Source organism: Leucoraja erinacea, unplaced genomic scaffold (assembly GCF_028641065.1).
Source record: "Leucoraja erinacea ecotype New England unplaced genomic scaffold, Leri_hhj_1 Leri_482S, whole genome shotgun sequence".
Lineage (NCBI taxonomy): Eukaryota > Metazoa > Chordata > Chondrichthyes > Rajiformes > Rajidae > Leucoraja > Leucoraja erinaceus.
The window spans coordinates 51,509-64,714 of record NW_026576383.1 but is presented as its reverse complement, the minus strand read 5'-3'; the positions used below and the strand labels follow the sequence as shown (position 1 = coordinate 64,714).

The window sequence follows — 13,206 nt, the reverse complement described above, 5'->3', positions numbered from 1 at the left end:
CCCCTGTTACATTTGTTTAGCAACCCTGTGCCTGGTGGACCTGGCGGGCAGCGAGCACCTGGATAAATCTCACTCGACTGGGGACCGTCTGCGGGAGGCTCAGGCCATCAACACCAGCCTGTCCTGCCTCGGACTCGTCATTCTGTCACTGTCCAACAAGGTGAGGCCCAGCACACCAGTGGGACGGGCCTGTGCTCACACCTACTGCTGGCTGGCTTGCCTTAGCAACCGTGTTTGCCGTTTACCTGTGTGTGCAGGCTGTACCCTGTGGTGAGGGTGTGGAGTGACACACTACACTGTGCTACACTGCTGGACTGCACTGTACCCTGTACTGGGGTGTGGAGCTACACACTGCACTGTGCTGGGGTGTGGAGTTACACACTGCTGCACTGTACACTGTACACTGTACCCTCTACTGGGGTGTGGAGCTACACACTGCACTGTGCTGGGGTGTGGAGCTACACACTGCTGCACTGTGCTGGGGTGTGGAGCTACACACTGCACTGTGCTGGGGTGTGGAGCTACACACTGCTGCACTGTACACTGTACCCTGTACTGGGGTGTGGAGGTACACACTGCACTGTGCTGCTGGGGTGTGGAGCTACACAATGCTGGACTGCACTGTGCCAGTGTGTGGGTGAGGTGTCTTACGGGGCTGTGGGCAGGGGACGGTTGTGTCAACGGATCTGCGTGTGGGAGCAGGGCTGGGCAGGCTGCTCTGTACCAGCCGCTCCATGCGGACTGCCGAGATGCTCACCATGTTCCTGGCCCTGTGTGTGGGTGGGGGGGGGCTTGTGTGTGACGGACCCCTGTGGGTCTGTGAGGGGGACCCTGTGTGACTGACCCCTCTCTCCCTTCTCTCTTCCAGGAAGCTCACATCCCTTACCGCAATAGTAAGCTGACCCACCTGCTGCAGAACAGCTTGGGAGGAAATTCAAAGACGTGAGTAGTCATCTCCTCCTCTACTGTAACTTGTGCCCTGGGACGCTGCCTAGTTTGTAACTGACACGTCTGTCCCGCAGGTTGATGTTTGTCAACGTGTCGCCGCTGGAAGAAGACTTCCATGAATCCCTCAACACTTTGCGGTTTGCCAGCCAGGTAGGCAGAGTGTGACAATGTGTGGTTGTTGGGGCGGCAGTGAGCTGTACCAGGGCTGCAACATGGCTGTGTCGTCACTGGCTACTGTGTGTGTGTGTGTGTGTGTGTGTGGCCACTGGCTGTTTTGTGTGTGTGTGTGTGTGGCCACTGGCTGCTTTGTGTGTGTGGCCACTGGCGGCGGCTGTGTGACTACTACCATCTATCTCTGATCTCAGAGTTGGTGCAGCAAGGGAACAAGCAGGTTACTGACTTAACTGCTCTCTGTCCTTGTCCAGGTGAACGAGTGTACCATCGGGACAGCACAAATGAATCGTAAACGTGTCCTATGAGGGGGAGAGGAGCCGTCCTGTGTCCAGCTGGGCTGCTGATCCAGTCTCGTATTTATATGTCTTTGTATCTATCGCTTTAATCTGGGTTTTTTTAATCTAATAAAGTGTTATTAAAGGTACCATTTTTAGGTACCTAAAAATACCGCCCCAGCCTGTCTGAATGACTACCGTCTCCTGTGTGTGGCCCTTACCTCGGTAGTCATGAAATGCTTTGAGATGCTGGTGAAGAAACAAATCTGCGCCTTCCTCCCTCGCAACATGGACCCGTTACAATTCGCATACCATTCGACCAGATCCACGGACGATGCAGTCTCCCAGGTTTTGCTCCCCGCTCTCTCTCACTTTGACAGCCAGAAGGGGGGCTACATGAGGATGCTGTTCATAGACTTCAGTTCAGCCTTCAACACGATAGTCCCCACCAGACTGGCCGGGAAGCTGCTGGAACTGAGGCTCAACACTCCCCTGTGTGCCTGGGTCCTGGACTTTCTCACCACCAGGCCCCAGGTAGTCAAGATGGGAGGGAATACATCGAAGTCCCTCGCCCTAAGCACAGGATCGCCCCAGGGTTGCGTCCTCAGCCCCCTATTGTACTCCTTGTACACACATGACTGTGTGGCTAGGTTCAGCTCCAACTCAATAATTAAGTTTGCTGATGACACTATGGTGGTGGGCCTGATCTCAGACAACGACGAGAAGGCCTACCGGGAGGAGGTGGCTGATCTCGCACTCTGGTGCCAGGATAGCAGCCTCCTCTTGAACATCAAAAAAACGAAGGAGCTGATCATGGAATTTAGGAGGGCACATCATCCGAGGACGTACACTCCATTGAGGATAAATGGGGATCCTGTGGATAAGGTGAACTTTTTAAATATCTGGGAGTCCACATCTCTGAGGATATGACATGGGCATCACACGCCTCCGCACTCGTGAGTAAGGCAAGGCAGCGCCTTTACCACCTCGGGCAATTGAGGAAATTCAGAGTGTCCAAGGATCCTCCAGTGCTTCTACTCAGTGGCGGTGGAAAGCATCTTGTCCGGGAACATTACCATCTGGTTTGGGAACTGCTCTGCCCAGGACAAGAAGGCTCTGCAGAGAGTAGTACTTTGGGCCGAACGCACTATGGGAACTTCACTCGCCCCCCTGCAGGAACTATACATCAGGAGGTGCAACTCCAGAGCCAATATAATTATGGGAGACCTTCCATCCATGCAACTGACTGTTCCAGCTGCTATGGTCAGACAAATGCCTCCGTTGCTATGCTGTGAGAACGGAGAGGTTGAGAAGGAGTTTCTTCCCAGAGGCCATTAGGACTGGACTGGATTTCTGTGTGTGTGTGGCTTTGCAGATTGCCATGTGAGAAACTATGGTCAGTTAGTGGTGACCAAAGGCTCCTCTGGTATCTTTGGTGGTGACCCAAGCCAAGAAGCAGCAGGCTGAGAGGATTCTGCCAGGTCCGTGCAAGGGCAGCGATCGCTGGTTTACACAAATAGAATTAGGTTAAGAATAAGGGGTTGGCCATTTAGGACTGAGATGTGGAAAAAAACTTATTCACCCAGAGAGTTGTCAATCTGTGGAATTCTCTGCTTCAGAAGGGAGTGGAGGCCAATTCACTGGATGTTTTCAAGAGTTAGATTTAGCTCTGAGGGCTAAAGGGATATGGAGGATAAGCAGGAACGGGGCACTGATTTTGGATAATCATATTGAATGGCAGTGTTGGTGGAAGGGCCGAATGGCCTCATCCTGCTTCTGTTTGTGTTTCATAGATACATAGAAAATAGGTGCAGGAGTAGGCCATTCGGCCCTTCCAGTCTGTACCGCCATTCAATATGATCATGGCTGATCAGCCAACTCAGTATCCCGTAACTGCCTTCTCTCCATACCCCCTGATCCCTTTAGCCACAAGGGCCACATCTAACTCCCTCTTAAATATAGCCAATGAACTGGCCTCAACTACCCTCTGTGGCAGAGAGTTCCACAAATTCACCACTCCGTGTGCAAAATGTTTTTCTCATCTCGGCCTTAAAGGATTTCCCCCTTATCCTTAAGCTGTGACCCCTTGTCCTGGACTTCCCCAACATCGGGAACAATCTTCCTGCATCTAGCCTGTCCAACCCCTTAAGAATTTTGTAAGTTTCTATAAGATTCCCCCTCAATCTCCTAAATTCTAGCGAGTACAAGCCGAGTCTATCCAGTCTTTCTTCATATGAAAGTCCTGACATCCCAGGAATCAGTCTGGTGAACCTTCTCTGTACTCCCTCTATGGCAATAATGTCCTTCCTCAGTTTAGGAGACCAAAACTGTACGCAATACTCCAGGTGTGGTCTCACCAAGACCCTGTACAACTGCAGTAGAACCTCCCTGCTCCTATACTCAAATCCTTTTGCAATGAAAGCTAACATACCATTCGCTTTCTTCACTGCCTGCTGCACCTGCATGCCTACCTTCAATGACTGGTGTACCATGACACCCAGGTCTCGTTGCATCTCCACTTTTCCTAATCGGCCACCATTTAGATAATAGTCTACTTTCCTGTTTTTGCCACCAAAGTGGATAACCTCACATTTATCTACATTATACTGCATCTGCCATGCATTTGCCCACTCACCCAGCCTATCCAAGTCCCCTTGCTGCCTCCTAGCATCCTCCTCACAGCTAACACTGCCCCCCAGCTTCGTGTCATAGATAGATAGCCTTTTATTGTCATTCAGACCGAAGTCTGAACAAAATTGGAGTGGCGGCGCGGCTCTGGCTGCAGCGGCTTACCGGCAGTCCCGTTGTTTTGTGTTTTTTATGTTGTTTATTTTGTTTTGGTTAGTCTAGTTTTTTGGTTTTAGTTTGTGTTTTTGGTGGGGGGGGGGGTGTTGAAACGGGGTTTGCAGTCTCTCCCTGCGGGGGAATACGACCTTTTTGTCGTATTCCCCTTCTCTGCCTCCGTCTGCGATGAGGTCTAATGGAGCTGACGACCTCGAGGCTCCGGAGGCAGAGCCCGCCAGGACTTGCTTTGAGCTCGCTCCCGTGAGGGTGGTCCGGCTCAGGGCTCAGGGCTGGAAGAGTTTGGGACGCTCCCGTGAGGGCGGCCAGTCCGAGGGTGGAACGAGGCTCCCATCGGAGTGGCCGAGCTAGGGGAGGTGCGGCGCTCGCAGCCCGAGGGAGGTTCGGCGCCCAAGTCAGTGCAGCCCAGCCCGGGGAAGAAGCGACGCCCATGTCCGGGGCGGCCCAGCCCGAGGCTGAAGACGGTGCAGCACTCACGTGAGGGTGGCTGGGACGGTGTTCTGGCGGTGGTGGCCTGAGTCCGGGGTTCAGCCGCGGGCCAGCGGCTGCGTCTGCAGGACTGGTGGGCGGCAGCTTCAACCACCCCGGGCCACGGTGTTTGAGCCACGGGACTGTTTTTAACATCGCCCTGGGGAGTATCGCACCAGCGCAGAGGAGGGAAGAGATTGCAGATCTAAGACTTTTGCCTCCATCACAGTGAGGAGTTGTTGGGTGGACTCACTGTGGTGGATGTTAATATGTGTTTATTGTTGTTTTATTGTATTGTATTATATGTATGACTGCCGCAGACTTGGAGATGTTGCATTCAATTCCCTCGTCCAAATCATTAATATATATTGTAAATAGCTGGAGTCCCAGCACTGAGCCTTGCGGTACCCCACTAGTCACTGTGATTGCCATTGTGAAAAGGACCCGTTTACTCCTACTCTTTGCTTCCTGTTTGCCAGCCAGTTCTCTATCCACATAAATACTGAACCCCCAATACCGTGTGCTTTAAGTTTGTATACTAATCTCTTATGTGGGACCTTGTCGAAAGCCTTCTGGAAGTCCAGATACACCACATCCACTGGTTCTCCCCTATCCACGCTACTAGTTACATCCTCAAAAAATTCTATAAGATTCGTCAGACATGATTTACCTTTTGTAAATCCATGCTGACTTTGTCCAATGATTTCACCACTTTCCAAATGTGCTGCTATCCCATCTTTAATAACTGACTCCAGCAGTTTCCCCACTACCGACGTTAGACTATCTGGTCTGTAATTCCCCGTTTTCTCTCCCTCCCTTTTTAAAAAGTGGGGTTACGTTAGCTACCCTCCAATCCTCAGGAACTACTCCAGAATCTAATGAGTTTTCAAAAATTATCACTAATGCATCCACTATTTCTGGGGCTACTTCCTTAAGTACTCTGGGGAACCGGAGGGGGCGCTGCACTGCAGCAGCCTCTACCTATAGCCTGTGTTATTTCAATCTTTTTTATTTTTAGTTAAGTCTTAAGTTTTGTGTTGGGGGAAACTTTAACTTTTCTATGTGGGGGAGGGGGGCAGGGTAAGGGGGAAACCGTTTCCCAGTCTCTTCCTGGCGGGGACGCGACTATTTCTCCAAGTCGCATCCTCGCCCCCCACCTCGTGGCCTACCAGCTGGATCAGAGCGGCCTTTCCTGCCGGGGACCGGGAACCGGACCAGGGTTGCTGCAGCGGCGGGCACAGCGCTGGAGTCACCGCGGAGCGGGCGATGCCTACCTGGGTCGCAGTTTGGAGCTCCGGAGTGTTGGGCCGCTGCTCAAACATCGTGGAGCTCTGGATTCTACTCTCTAGAATTTAGGAGATTGAGGGGGGAGAGTCCTGGACATCGGGCTGCCCGTAGCTGCAACAGCGGAGGGCTTGGGGAGGCCCTGACCACGAGGAACAGTGGAGGAAGAGACTGACTTTGGTGCCTTCCCACACAGTAGGAAACTTTGATTCTGCTGTATGGGGATGTTTTATGTCAAATTCTATAGTGTGTGTTCTTTATACCCTTTCTGGCTTAATCCCTCCCTTCACCACCTCCAGTTTAAATTCCAGTTGGAATATTTTGGAGGACCCAAGAACCAAGAAGAAGAATGCAGCCTATCTGGCCCTGGGGATTTATCGGCCTTTAATCCAATCAATTTACCTAACACCACCAGATCTGTGAACAAGGAGAGGGCCAGGGTGAGGGTAGAGGGACGAGGCAGGTTTAGGTCTGTTGTTTTAGTTTAGGGAAACGGGGCCTTCCGGCCCACCGAGTCCGCACCCATCAGCGATCCCCCGCATTTAAGCACAACCCTACACACACTTGGGACAAGTTACAACTCAATGAAGCCGCACGTCTTTGGAGTGTGGGAGGAAACCGGAATGTCCGGGGAAACCCCACGTGATCATGGGGAGAACGTGCAAACTCCGTACAGACAGCACCCGTAGTCAGGGTCGAACCTGGGTCTCTGTCACTGTGAGGCAGCAATTCTACCGCTGTGACGCCCACACTCCCCTCCCTCTTCCCCACACCCCCCTCTCTCCCCACACCCTCTCTCCCCACACCCCCCTCTCTCCCCACACTCCCCTCTCTCCCCACACTCCTCTCTCTCCCCACCCTCCCCTCTCTCTCTCCCCCCCCCCCCCCCCCCCCCCCGCCTGCCAGGCGCCACTTACCACAGGGTTGGTGGGCTTGAGTTTACACAGCTGGGTCAGCGCCTTCAGCAAGGTGGGATTAACGTACTTGCTCAGATAGTTCTCAGCCGCCTGTCTACTGGGGAACGGCTCGATAGTGGCTGCAGGACGGACAAAGCCGGGTCAACACAGGCCTCACTCACCCCCCCACCCCGACCGAGAAGCACAACACAGAAACCGGCCCTTCGGCCCACCCTGGCCGTGCTGACAAGGCCATGGCCCAACCAGCTACAGGACAGCCTGTATTTAGAAACATACACAATATGTTTTATCTGCTCCCTCAGTAGAAGGAGGTGCGGGAAAAACTTTAATCGTAACCTACAGATATGTGTGTGTGTGTGTTTGTACATACGCGCACACACACGCGCACACACACATACGCATGTACACACATATGTACACCTACACATATATAGACACACAAATATATACACATACATACATGTATACACAAACAAAAACACACACGCACACAAAAAAACACACATACACATGCGTACACACACACGCGCACACATATACAATTACAGCACGGAAACAGGCCATCTCGGCCCTACAAGTCCGTGCCAAACAACTTTTTTCCCTTAGTCCCACCTGCCTGCACTCGTACCATAACCCTCCATTCCCTTCTCATCCATATGCCTATCCAATTTATTTTGAGATGATACCAATGAACCTGCCTGCACCACTTCCACTGGAAGCTCATTCCACACCGCTACCACTCTCTGAGTAAAGAAGTCCCACCTCATGTTACCCCTAAACTTCTGTCCCTTAATTCTGAAGTCATGTCCCCTTGTTTGAATCTTCCCTATTCTCAAAGGGAAAAGCTTATCCACGTCAACTCTGTCTATCCCTCTCATCATTTTAAAGACCTCTATCAAGTCCCCCCTTAACCTTCTGCACTCCAGAGAATAAAGACCTAACTTATTCAACCTATCTCTGTAACTTAGTTGTTGAAACCCAGGCAACATTCTAGTAAATCTCCTCTGTACTCTCTCTATTTTGTTGACATCCTTCCTATAATTGGGCGACCAAAATTGTACACCATACTCCAGATTTGGTCTCACCAATGCCTTGTACAATTTTAACATTACATCCCAGCTTCTATACTCAATGCTCTGATTTATAAAGGCTAGCATACCAAAAGCTTTCTTTACCACCCTATCTATATAAGATTCCACCTTCAAGGAACTATGCACGGTTATTCCCAGATCCCTCTGTTCAACTGTATTCTTCAATTCCCTACCATTTACCATGTACGTCCTATTTTGATTTGTCCTGCCAAGGTGTAGCACCTCACATTTATCAGCATTAAACTCCATCTGCCATCTTTCAGCCCATTTTTCCAAATGGCCTAAATCACTCTGTAGACTTTGGAAATCCTCTTCATTATCCACAACACCCCCTATCTTGGTATCATCTGCATACTTACTGATCCAATTTACCACACCTTCATCCAGATTATTGATGTACATGACAAACAACAAAGGACCCAACACAGATCCCTGAGGCACCCCACTAGTCACCTGCCTCCAACCCGATAAACAGCCATCCACCATTACCCTCTGGCTTCTCCCATTCAGCCACTGTTGAATCCATCTCGCTATTCCTGCATTTATACCCTACAGTTGAACCTTCTTAACCAACCTTCCACGAGCAACCTTGTCAAAGGCCTTACTAAAGTCCATATATACAACATCCACTGCTTTACCCTCATCAATTTCCCGAGTACCCTCTTCAAAAAATTCAAGAAGATTAGTCAAACATGACCTTCCAGGCACAAATCCATGTTGACTGTTCCTAATCAGACCCTGTTTATCCAGATGCTTATATATATTATCTCTGATAATATATATAAGCATAATATGGTATATATATATATATATATATATATATATATACACACATGCACACACAACACACAGACGCACTCGTAAACACATACACACATTCACACACACTAAGCCAACTTCTCTGGCTCAAATGCTTTTTGCTGAGCTCAGATTTTTAACACAGCGACTGTCCAGGGATTAAGATGTTTGTTGTTCAGTAAGTTATGAATCTAATCATAGAAACATAGACAATAGGTGCAGGGGGAGGCCATTCGGCCCTTCGAGCCAGCACCGCCATTCACTGTGATCATGGCTGATCATCCCCAATCAGTACCCCGTTCCTGCCTTCTCCCCATATCCCCTGACTACGTTAGCCCTAAGAGCTAAATCTAACTCTCTCTTGAAGACATCATATTTAACATTTGGATAATATCCCTCTAAACCCTTCCTGTATTTATCTGTAAGTTGTAATTGTATCTGGAGTATTGCGTACAGTTTTGGTCTCCTAATCTAAGGGAAGACATTCTTGCCATAGAGGGAGTACAGAGAAGGTTCACCAGACTGATTCCTGGGATGTCAGGACTTTCATATGAAGAAAGACTGGATAGACTCAGCTTGTACTCGCTGGAATTTAGAAGATTGAGGGGGGATCATATAGAAACTTATAAAATTCTTAAGGGGTTGGACAGGCTAGATGCAGGAAGATTGTTCCCGATGTTGGGGAAGTCAGAACAAGGGGTCACAGTTTAAGGATAAGGGGGAAATCTTTTAGGACCGAGATGAGAAAAAAAAAATTTACACAGAGAGTGGTGAATCTGTGGAATTCTCTGCCACAGAAGGTAGTTGAGGCCACACAGTTCATTGGCTATTTTTAAGAGGGAGTTAGATGTGGCCCTTGTGGCTAAAGGGATCAGAGGGTATGGAGAGCAAGCAGGTACGGGATACTGAGTTGGATGATCAGCCGTGATCATAGTGAATGGCGGTGCAGGCTCGAAGGGCCGAATGGCCTACTCCTGCACCTATTTTCTATGTTTCTATCTGTATCTTCGTGTGGCAGCTGGTTGCCGATGCCGATCACCCTCAGCGCTGGTCCTTGGCCTGGGGTCCATCTTTAATGTATTTCCCTGCCCTTGCCCAGACACTCACTGTTGGGGAAGATGAAGGATATTTCTCGCTCGGCCGCGGTGAAGCAGTCGCTGCCGTGCAGCGCGTTCCTGATCTTGTCTGTCCCATAGATCGCCCTGAGACTGGAGCAGAGGTGGCTGTGAGTACCAGCGTGGCCGGACTCGCACTGACCCCCCTCCCCTCTACCCTCCGGACCCACTGACCCCCCCACAGCCCGGACACCATGGCCGGACTCACACTGACCAGAAGCACGTTCCTGCCCCTGGTCACACACACACCCCCTACCCGCCCCTTCCAGCCCATCTCGCACCTGCTCCGGCCACCACCGATACTCTCTCCCCGCCCCCCCCGTCTCTCTTATCCCCTCTCCCCCATCTCTCCCCCCCCCTCTCCCCCATCTCTCTCCCCCCATCTCCCCCCCATCTCTCCCCCCATCTCTCCCCCCCATCTCCCCCCCCATCTCTCTCCCCCATCTCTCTCCCCCCCATCTCTCTCCCCCATCTCTCTCCCCCCCATCTCTCCCCTCTCTCTCTCCCCGTATCTCGCCTCTCTCTCCCTCTTTCTCTCCCTCGCTATACCCTCCCTCTCTCTCCCCTCTCCCTCTCTCCCCCCCCCCCCCCCCCTCCCCCACCTCTCCCTCTCCCCCCCATCTCTCCCCCCCCCCCCATCTCTCTCTCTCTCCCCCCCCATCTCCCCCCCCCATCTCTCCCCCCTCTCTCTCTCCCCCCCATCTCTCCCCCCCCCTCTCCCCCCCCATCTCTCCCCCCCCCCCCCCCATCTCTCTCCCCCCCTCTCTCCCCCCCCTCTCCCCCCCATCTCTCCATCTCTCTCCCCCCCATCCCCATCCCCCCCCATCTCTCCCCCCCCCATCTCCCCCCCCCATCTCTCCCCCCCCCATCCTCCCCCCCATCCTCTCCCCCCCCTCTCCATCTCTCCCCCCCCATCTCTCCCCCTCCATCTCCCCCCCATCTCTCCCCCCCCATCTCTCCCCCCCCATCTCTCCCCCCCCATCCTCCCCCCATCTCCCCCCCATCCATCCCCCCCCCATCTCTCCCCCCCTCTCCCCCCCCCATCTCCCCCCCCCATCTCTCCCCCCCCCCTCTCCCCCCCCATCCCCCCCCCATCTCTCCCCCCCATCTCTCCCCCCCCATCTCCCTCTCCCCCCCCCATCCTCCCCCCCCCCTCCTCTCCGCTCCTCCCTCTCCACTCCCCGCCCCTCCTCTCTCCTCTCTTCCTCCCTCCCCCCATCTCCCCCCTCTCTCTCCCCCCCATCTCTCCCCCCCCATCTCTCCCCCCCATCTCTCCCCCCCATCTCTCCCCCCCCCCCCCCCCCATCTCTCCCCCCCATCTCCCCCCCCCCTCTCTCTCCCCCTCTCTCCCCCCCATCTCTCCATCTCTCCCCTCTCTCTATCTATCTATCTCTCTCTCCCTCTCTCTCCCCCCCTTGACCCGTCTGTGTTACTCCAGATTTTTTGTATCTTTATCTGATCTCTCTCTATCTATCTATCCCCCATCTCTCCCCCTCTCTCCTCCCCCCCCTCTCCTTCTCACTCCCCCCCCCCCTCTCCCCCCCCCCCCCCCATCTCTCTCCCCCCCCCCCCCCCCCCCCCCCCCCCCCCCCCCCCCCCCCCACACACACTCGCCTCCTGGGGTGGGTCTCCCGGGCGCGCTGACTGTCGACAGGTCCCAGTAGATCTCTCCAGCGCTGCACGGCGGAGTCTCGGGCCAGGAGGAGGGCGACCAGCGGCGCGGAGCAGAGATGGGCGGTCAGGCTGGGGAAGGAGAGCTGACCGCTCTGCTGGCTGTAGAACTCGCTGGCCAACTCGGGGCTGAGGTGCAGCTTCCTCCGCTGGGGGTGAGAGAGATCTGGTCAGTGTCTGCTCCCGACCCCCGGCTGGCCGGCAACCTCCTCCCTACCTGAGTCTTAGTCTCTTGCCCAGAGCAGCGGAATCGAGAACCAGAGGACATACGCTCATGTTGACAGGGGAAACATTTAATAGGAACCTAAGGAGTATTTATTTCACACAGAGGGTGGTGGGTGTATGGAACAAGCTGCCAGAGGAGGTAGTTGAGGCTGGGACTATCCCAACGTTTAAGAAACGTTTAGACTGGTACATGGATCGGACAGGTCTGGAGGGATATGGGCCAAGTGCAGGCAGGTGGGACTAGTGTAGATGGGACATTGTTGGCCGGTGTGGGCAAGTTGGGCCGAAGGGCCTGTTTCCACACTGTATCACTCTGTATGGAAACATACAGAACAGTGAATGGCCTGGATAGAGTGGACGTGGAGAGGATGTTTCCACTCATGGGAGAGTCAGAATTAAAGGGCGTTGTTTTAGGAAGGAGATGAGGATGAATGTATTGAGTCAGAGGGTGGTGAATCTGTGGGATTCATTGCCACAGACGGCTGTGGAGGCCACAAGTCAGTGGATAATATTAAGGCAGAGATAGATTGATGCTTGATTAATGCGGGTGTCGGGGGTTATGGGGAGAAGGCAGGAGAATGGGGTTGGGAGGGAGAGATAGATCAGTCATGATTGAATGGGGGAGTGGACTTGATGGGGGCCGAATGGTCTCATTTTGCTGCTAGAATATTTGAGCGGGGCGGGTTGGTGAGTGGGTGGAGGTGGCTCCGTGGAGAGGGGGGCAGGTTGGAGGGAAGGGTCAGGTCGGGTCGGGTCGGGTCCGGGCGGCACCTGGACGATGAGGAAACCGGACTGCAGGATGATCTCCTCGATCTCCAGCTCCTTGTGAGCAGCGTCGGGTTTAATGATGGCCAGGGTGCATTCCACTAGCACCCGGATCAGCTCCGTGTCCACTGCCTCGGCTGCCATCGCGCCTTGACCACCGTCCGTCCGTCCGTCCGTCCACCTGCCGGCCACGGAAACACGACAGTCCGGGGTGGGGTCGCACTGGCCCCCGGGGCCCGAGTGACCCCCAACCCCCCTGGACCCGAGTGACCCCCAACCCCCCCTGGACCCGAGTGACCCCCAACCCCCCCCCTGGACCCGAGTGACCCCCAACCCCCCCCCCCCCGAGTGACCCCCCCCAGTGACCCCCCCCCCCCCCTGGACCCGAGTGACCCCCCCCCCCCCCCTGGACCCGAGTGACCCCCAACCCCCCCCCCTGGACCCGAGTGACCCCCAACCCCCCCCCCAACCCCCAACCCCCCCCCCCTGGACCCGAGTGACCCCCAACCCCCCCCCCCCTGGACCCGAGTGACCCCCCCAACCCTCACCTGGGTCCAGACCTTCCTCTCCCCCCACAGAGCTGGTCACTCACTGGTCTGGGATGTACCCGTCACTCACTGGTCTGGGGGTATTGGTCACTCACTGGTCTGGGATGTACCGGTCACTCACTGGT

General features: G+C 53.9%; 2 protein-coding genes across 2 annotated transcripts in view; one reads left to right on the top strand and one right to left on the bottom strand.

Moving 5' to 3' along the window:
- Positions 1-1,510, top strand: part of LOC129693927 (carboxy-terminal kinesin 2-like) — a 41,643-nt gene extending 40,133 nt beyond the window's left edge. The window contains exons 8-11 of the mRNA XM_055630661.1: positions 21-160; positions 869-942; positions 1,023-1,098; positions 1,374-1,510. Coding sequence (XP_055486636.1) covers positions 21-160; positions 869-942; positions 1,023-1,098; positions 1,374-1,427 — 344 coding nt within the window. The 3' untranslated portion in view covers positions 1,428-1,510. The remainder of the gene's footprint in view (positions 1-20; positions 161-868; positions 943-1,022; positions 1,099-1,373) is intronic.
- A 1,288-nt stretch (positions 1,511-2,798) lies between these two features.
- Positions 2,799-12,753, bottom strand: LOC129693926 (nucleoside diphosphate kinase homolog 5-like). The gene is made up of 5 exons (XM_055630660.1): positions 12,540-12,753; positions 11,487-11,692; positions 9,865-9,965; positions 6,851-6,987; positions 2,799-2,900 (listed from the first exon to the last, which is right to left on the bottom strand). The coding sequence occupies exons 1-5, from the start codon at positions 12,675-12,677 to the stop codon at positions 2,799-2,801; spliced, it is 684 nt and encodes a 227-aa protein (XP_055486635.1). The 5' UTR covers positions 12,678-12,753.
- Between the last annotated feature and the right edge of the window lie 453 nt (positions 12,754-13,206).

Coding starts and splice junctions, on each gene's coding strand:
- LOC129693926 (XM_055630660.1), bottom strand. CDS start 12,677: ATGGCAGCCGAGGCAGTGGACACGGAGCTGATCCGGGTGCTAGTGGAA. Junction 11,693..12,539: donor CCGGTTTCCTCATCGTCCAG/GTGCCGCCCGGA, acceptor TCTCACCCCCAG/CGGAGGAAGCTGCACCTCAG. Junction 6,988..9,864: donor ATCCTTCATCTTCCCCAACA/GTGAGTGTCTGG, acceptor TCCGTCCTGCAG/CCACTATCGAGCCGTTCCCC.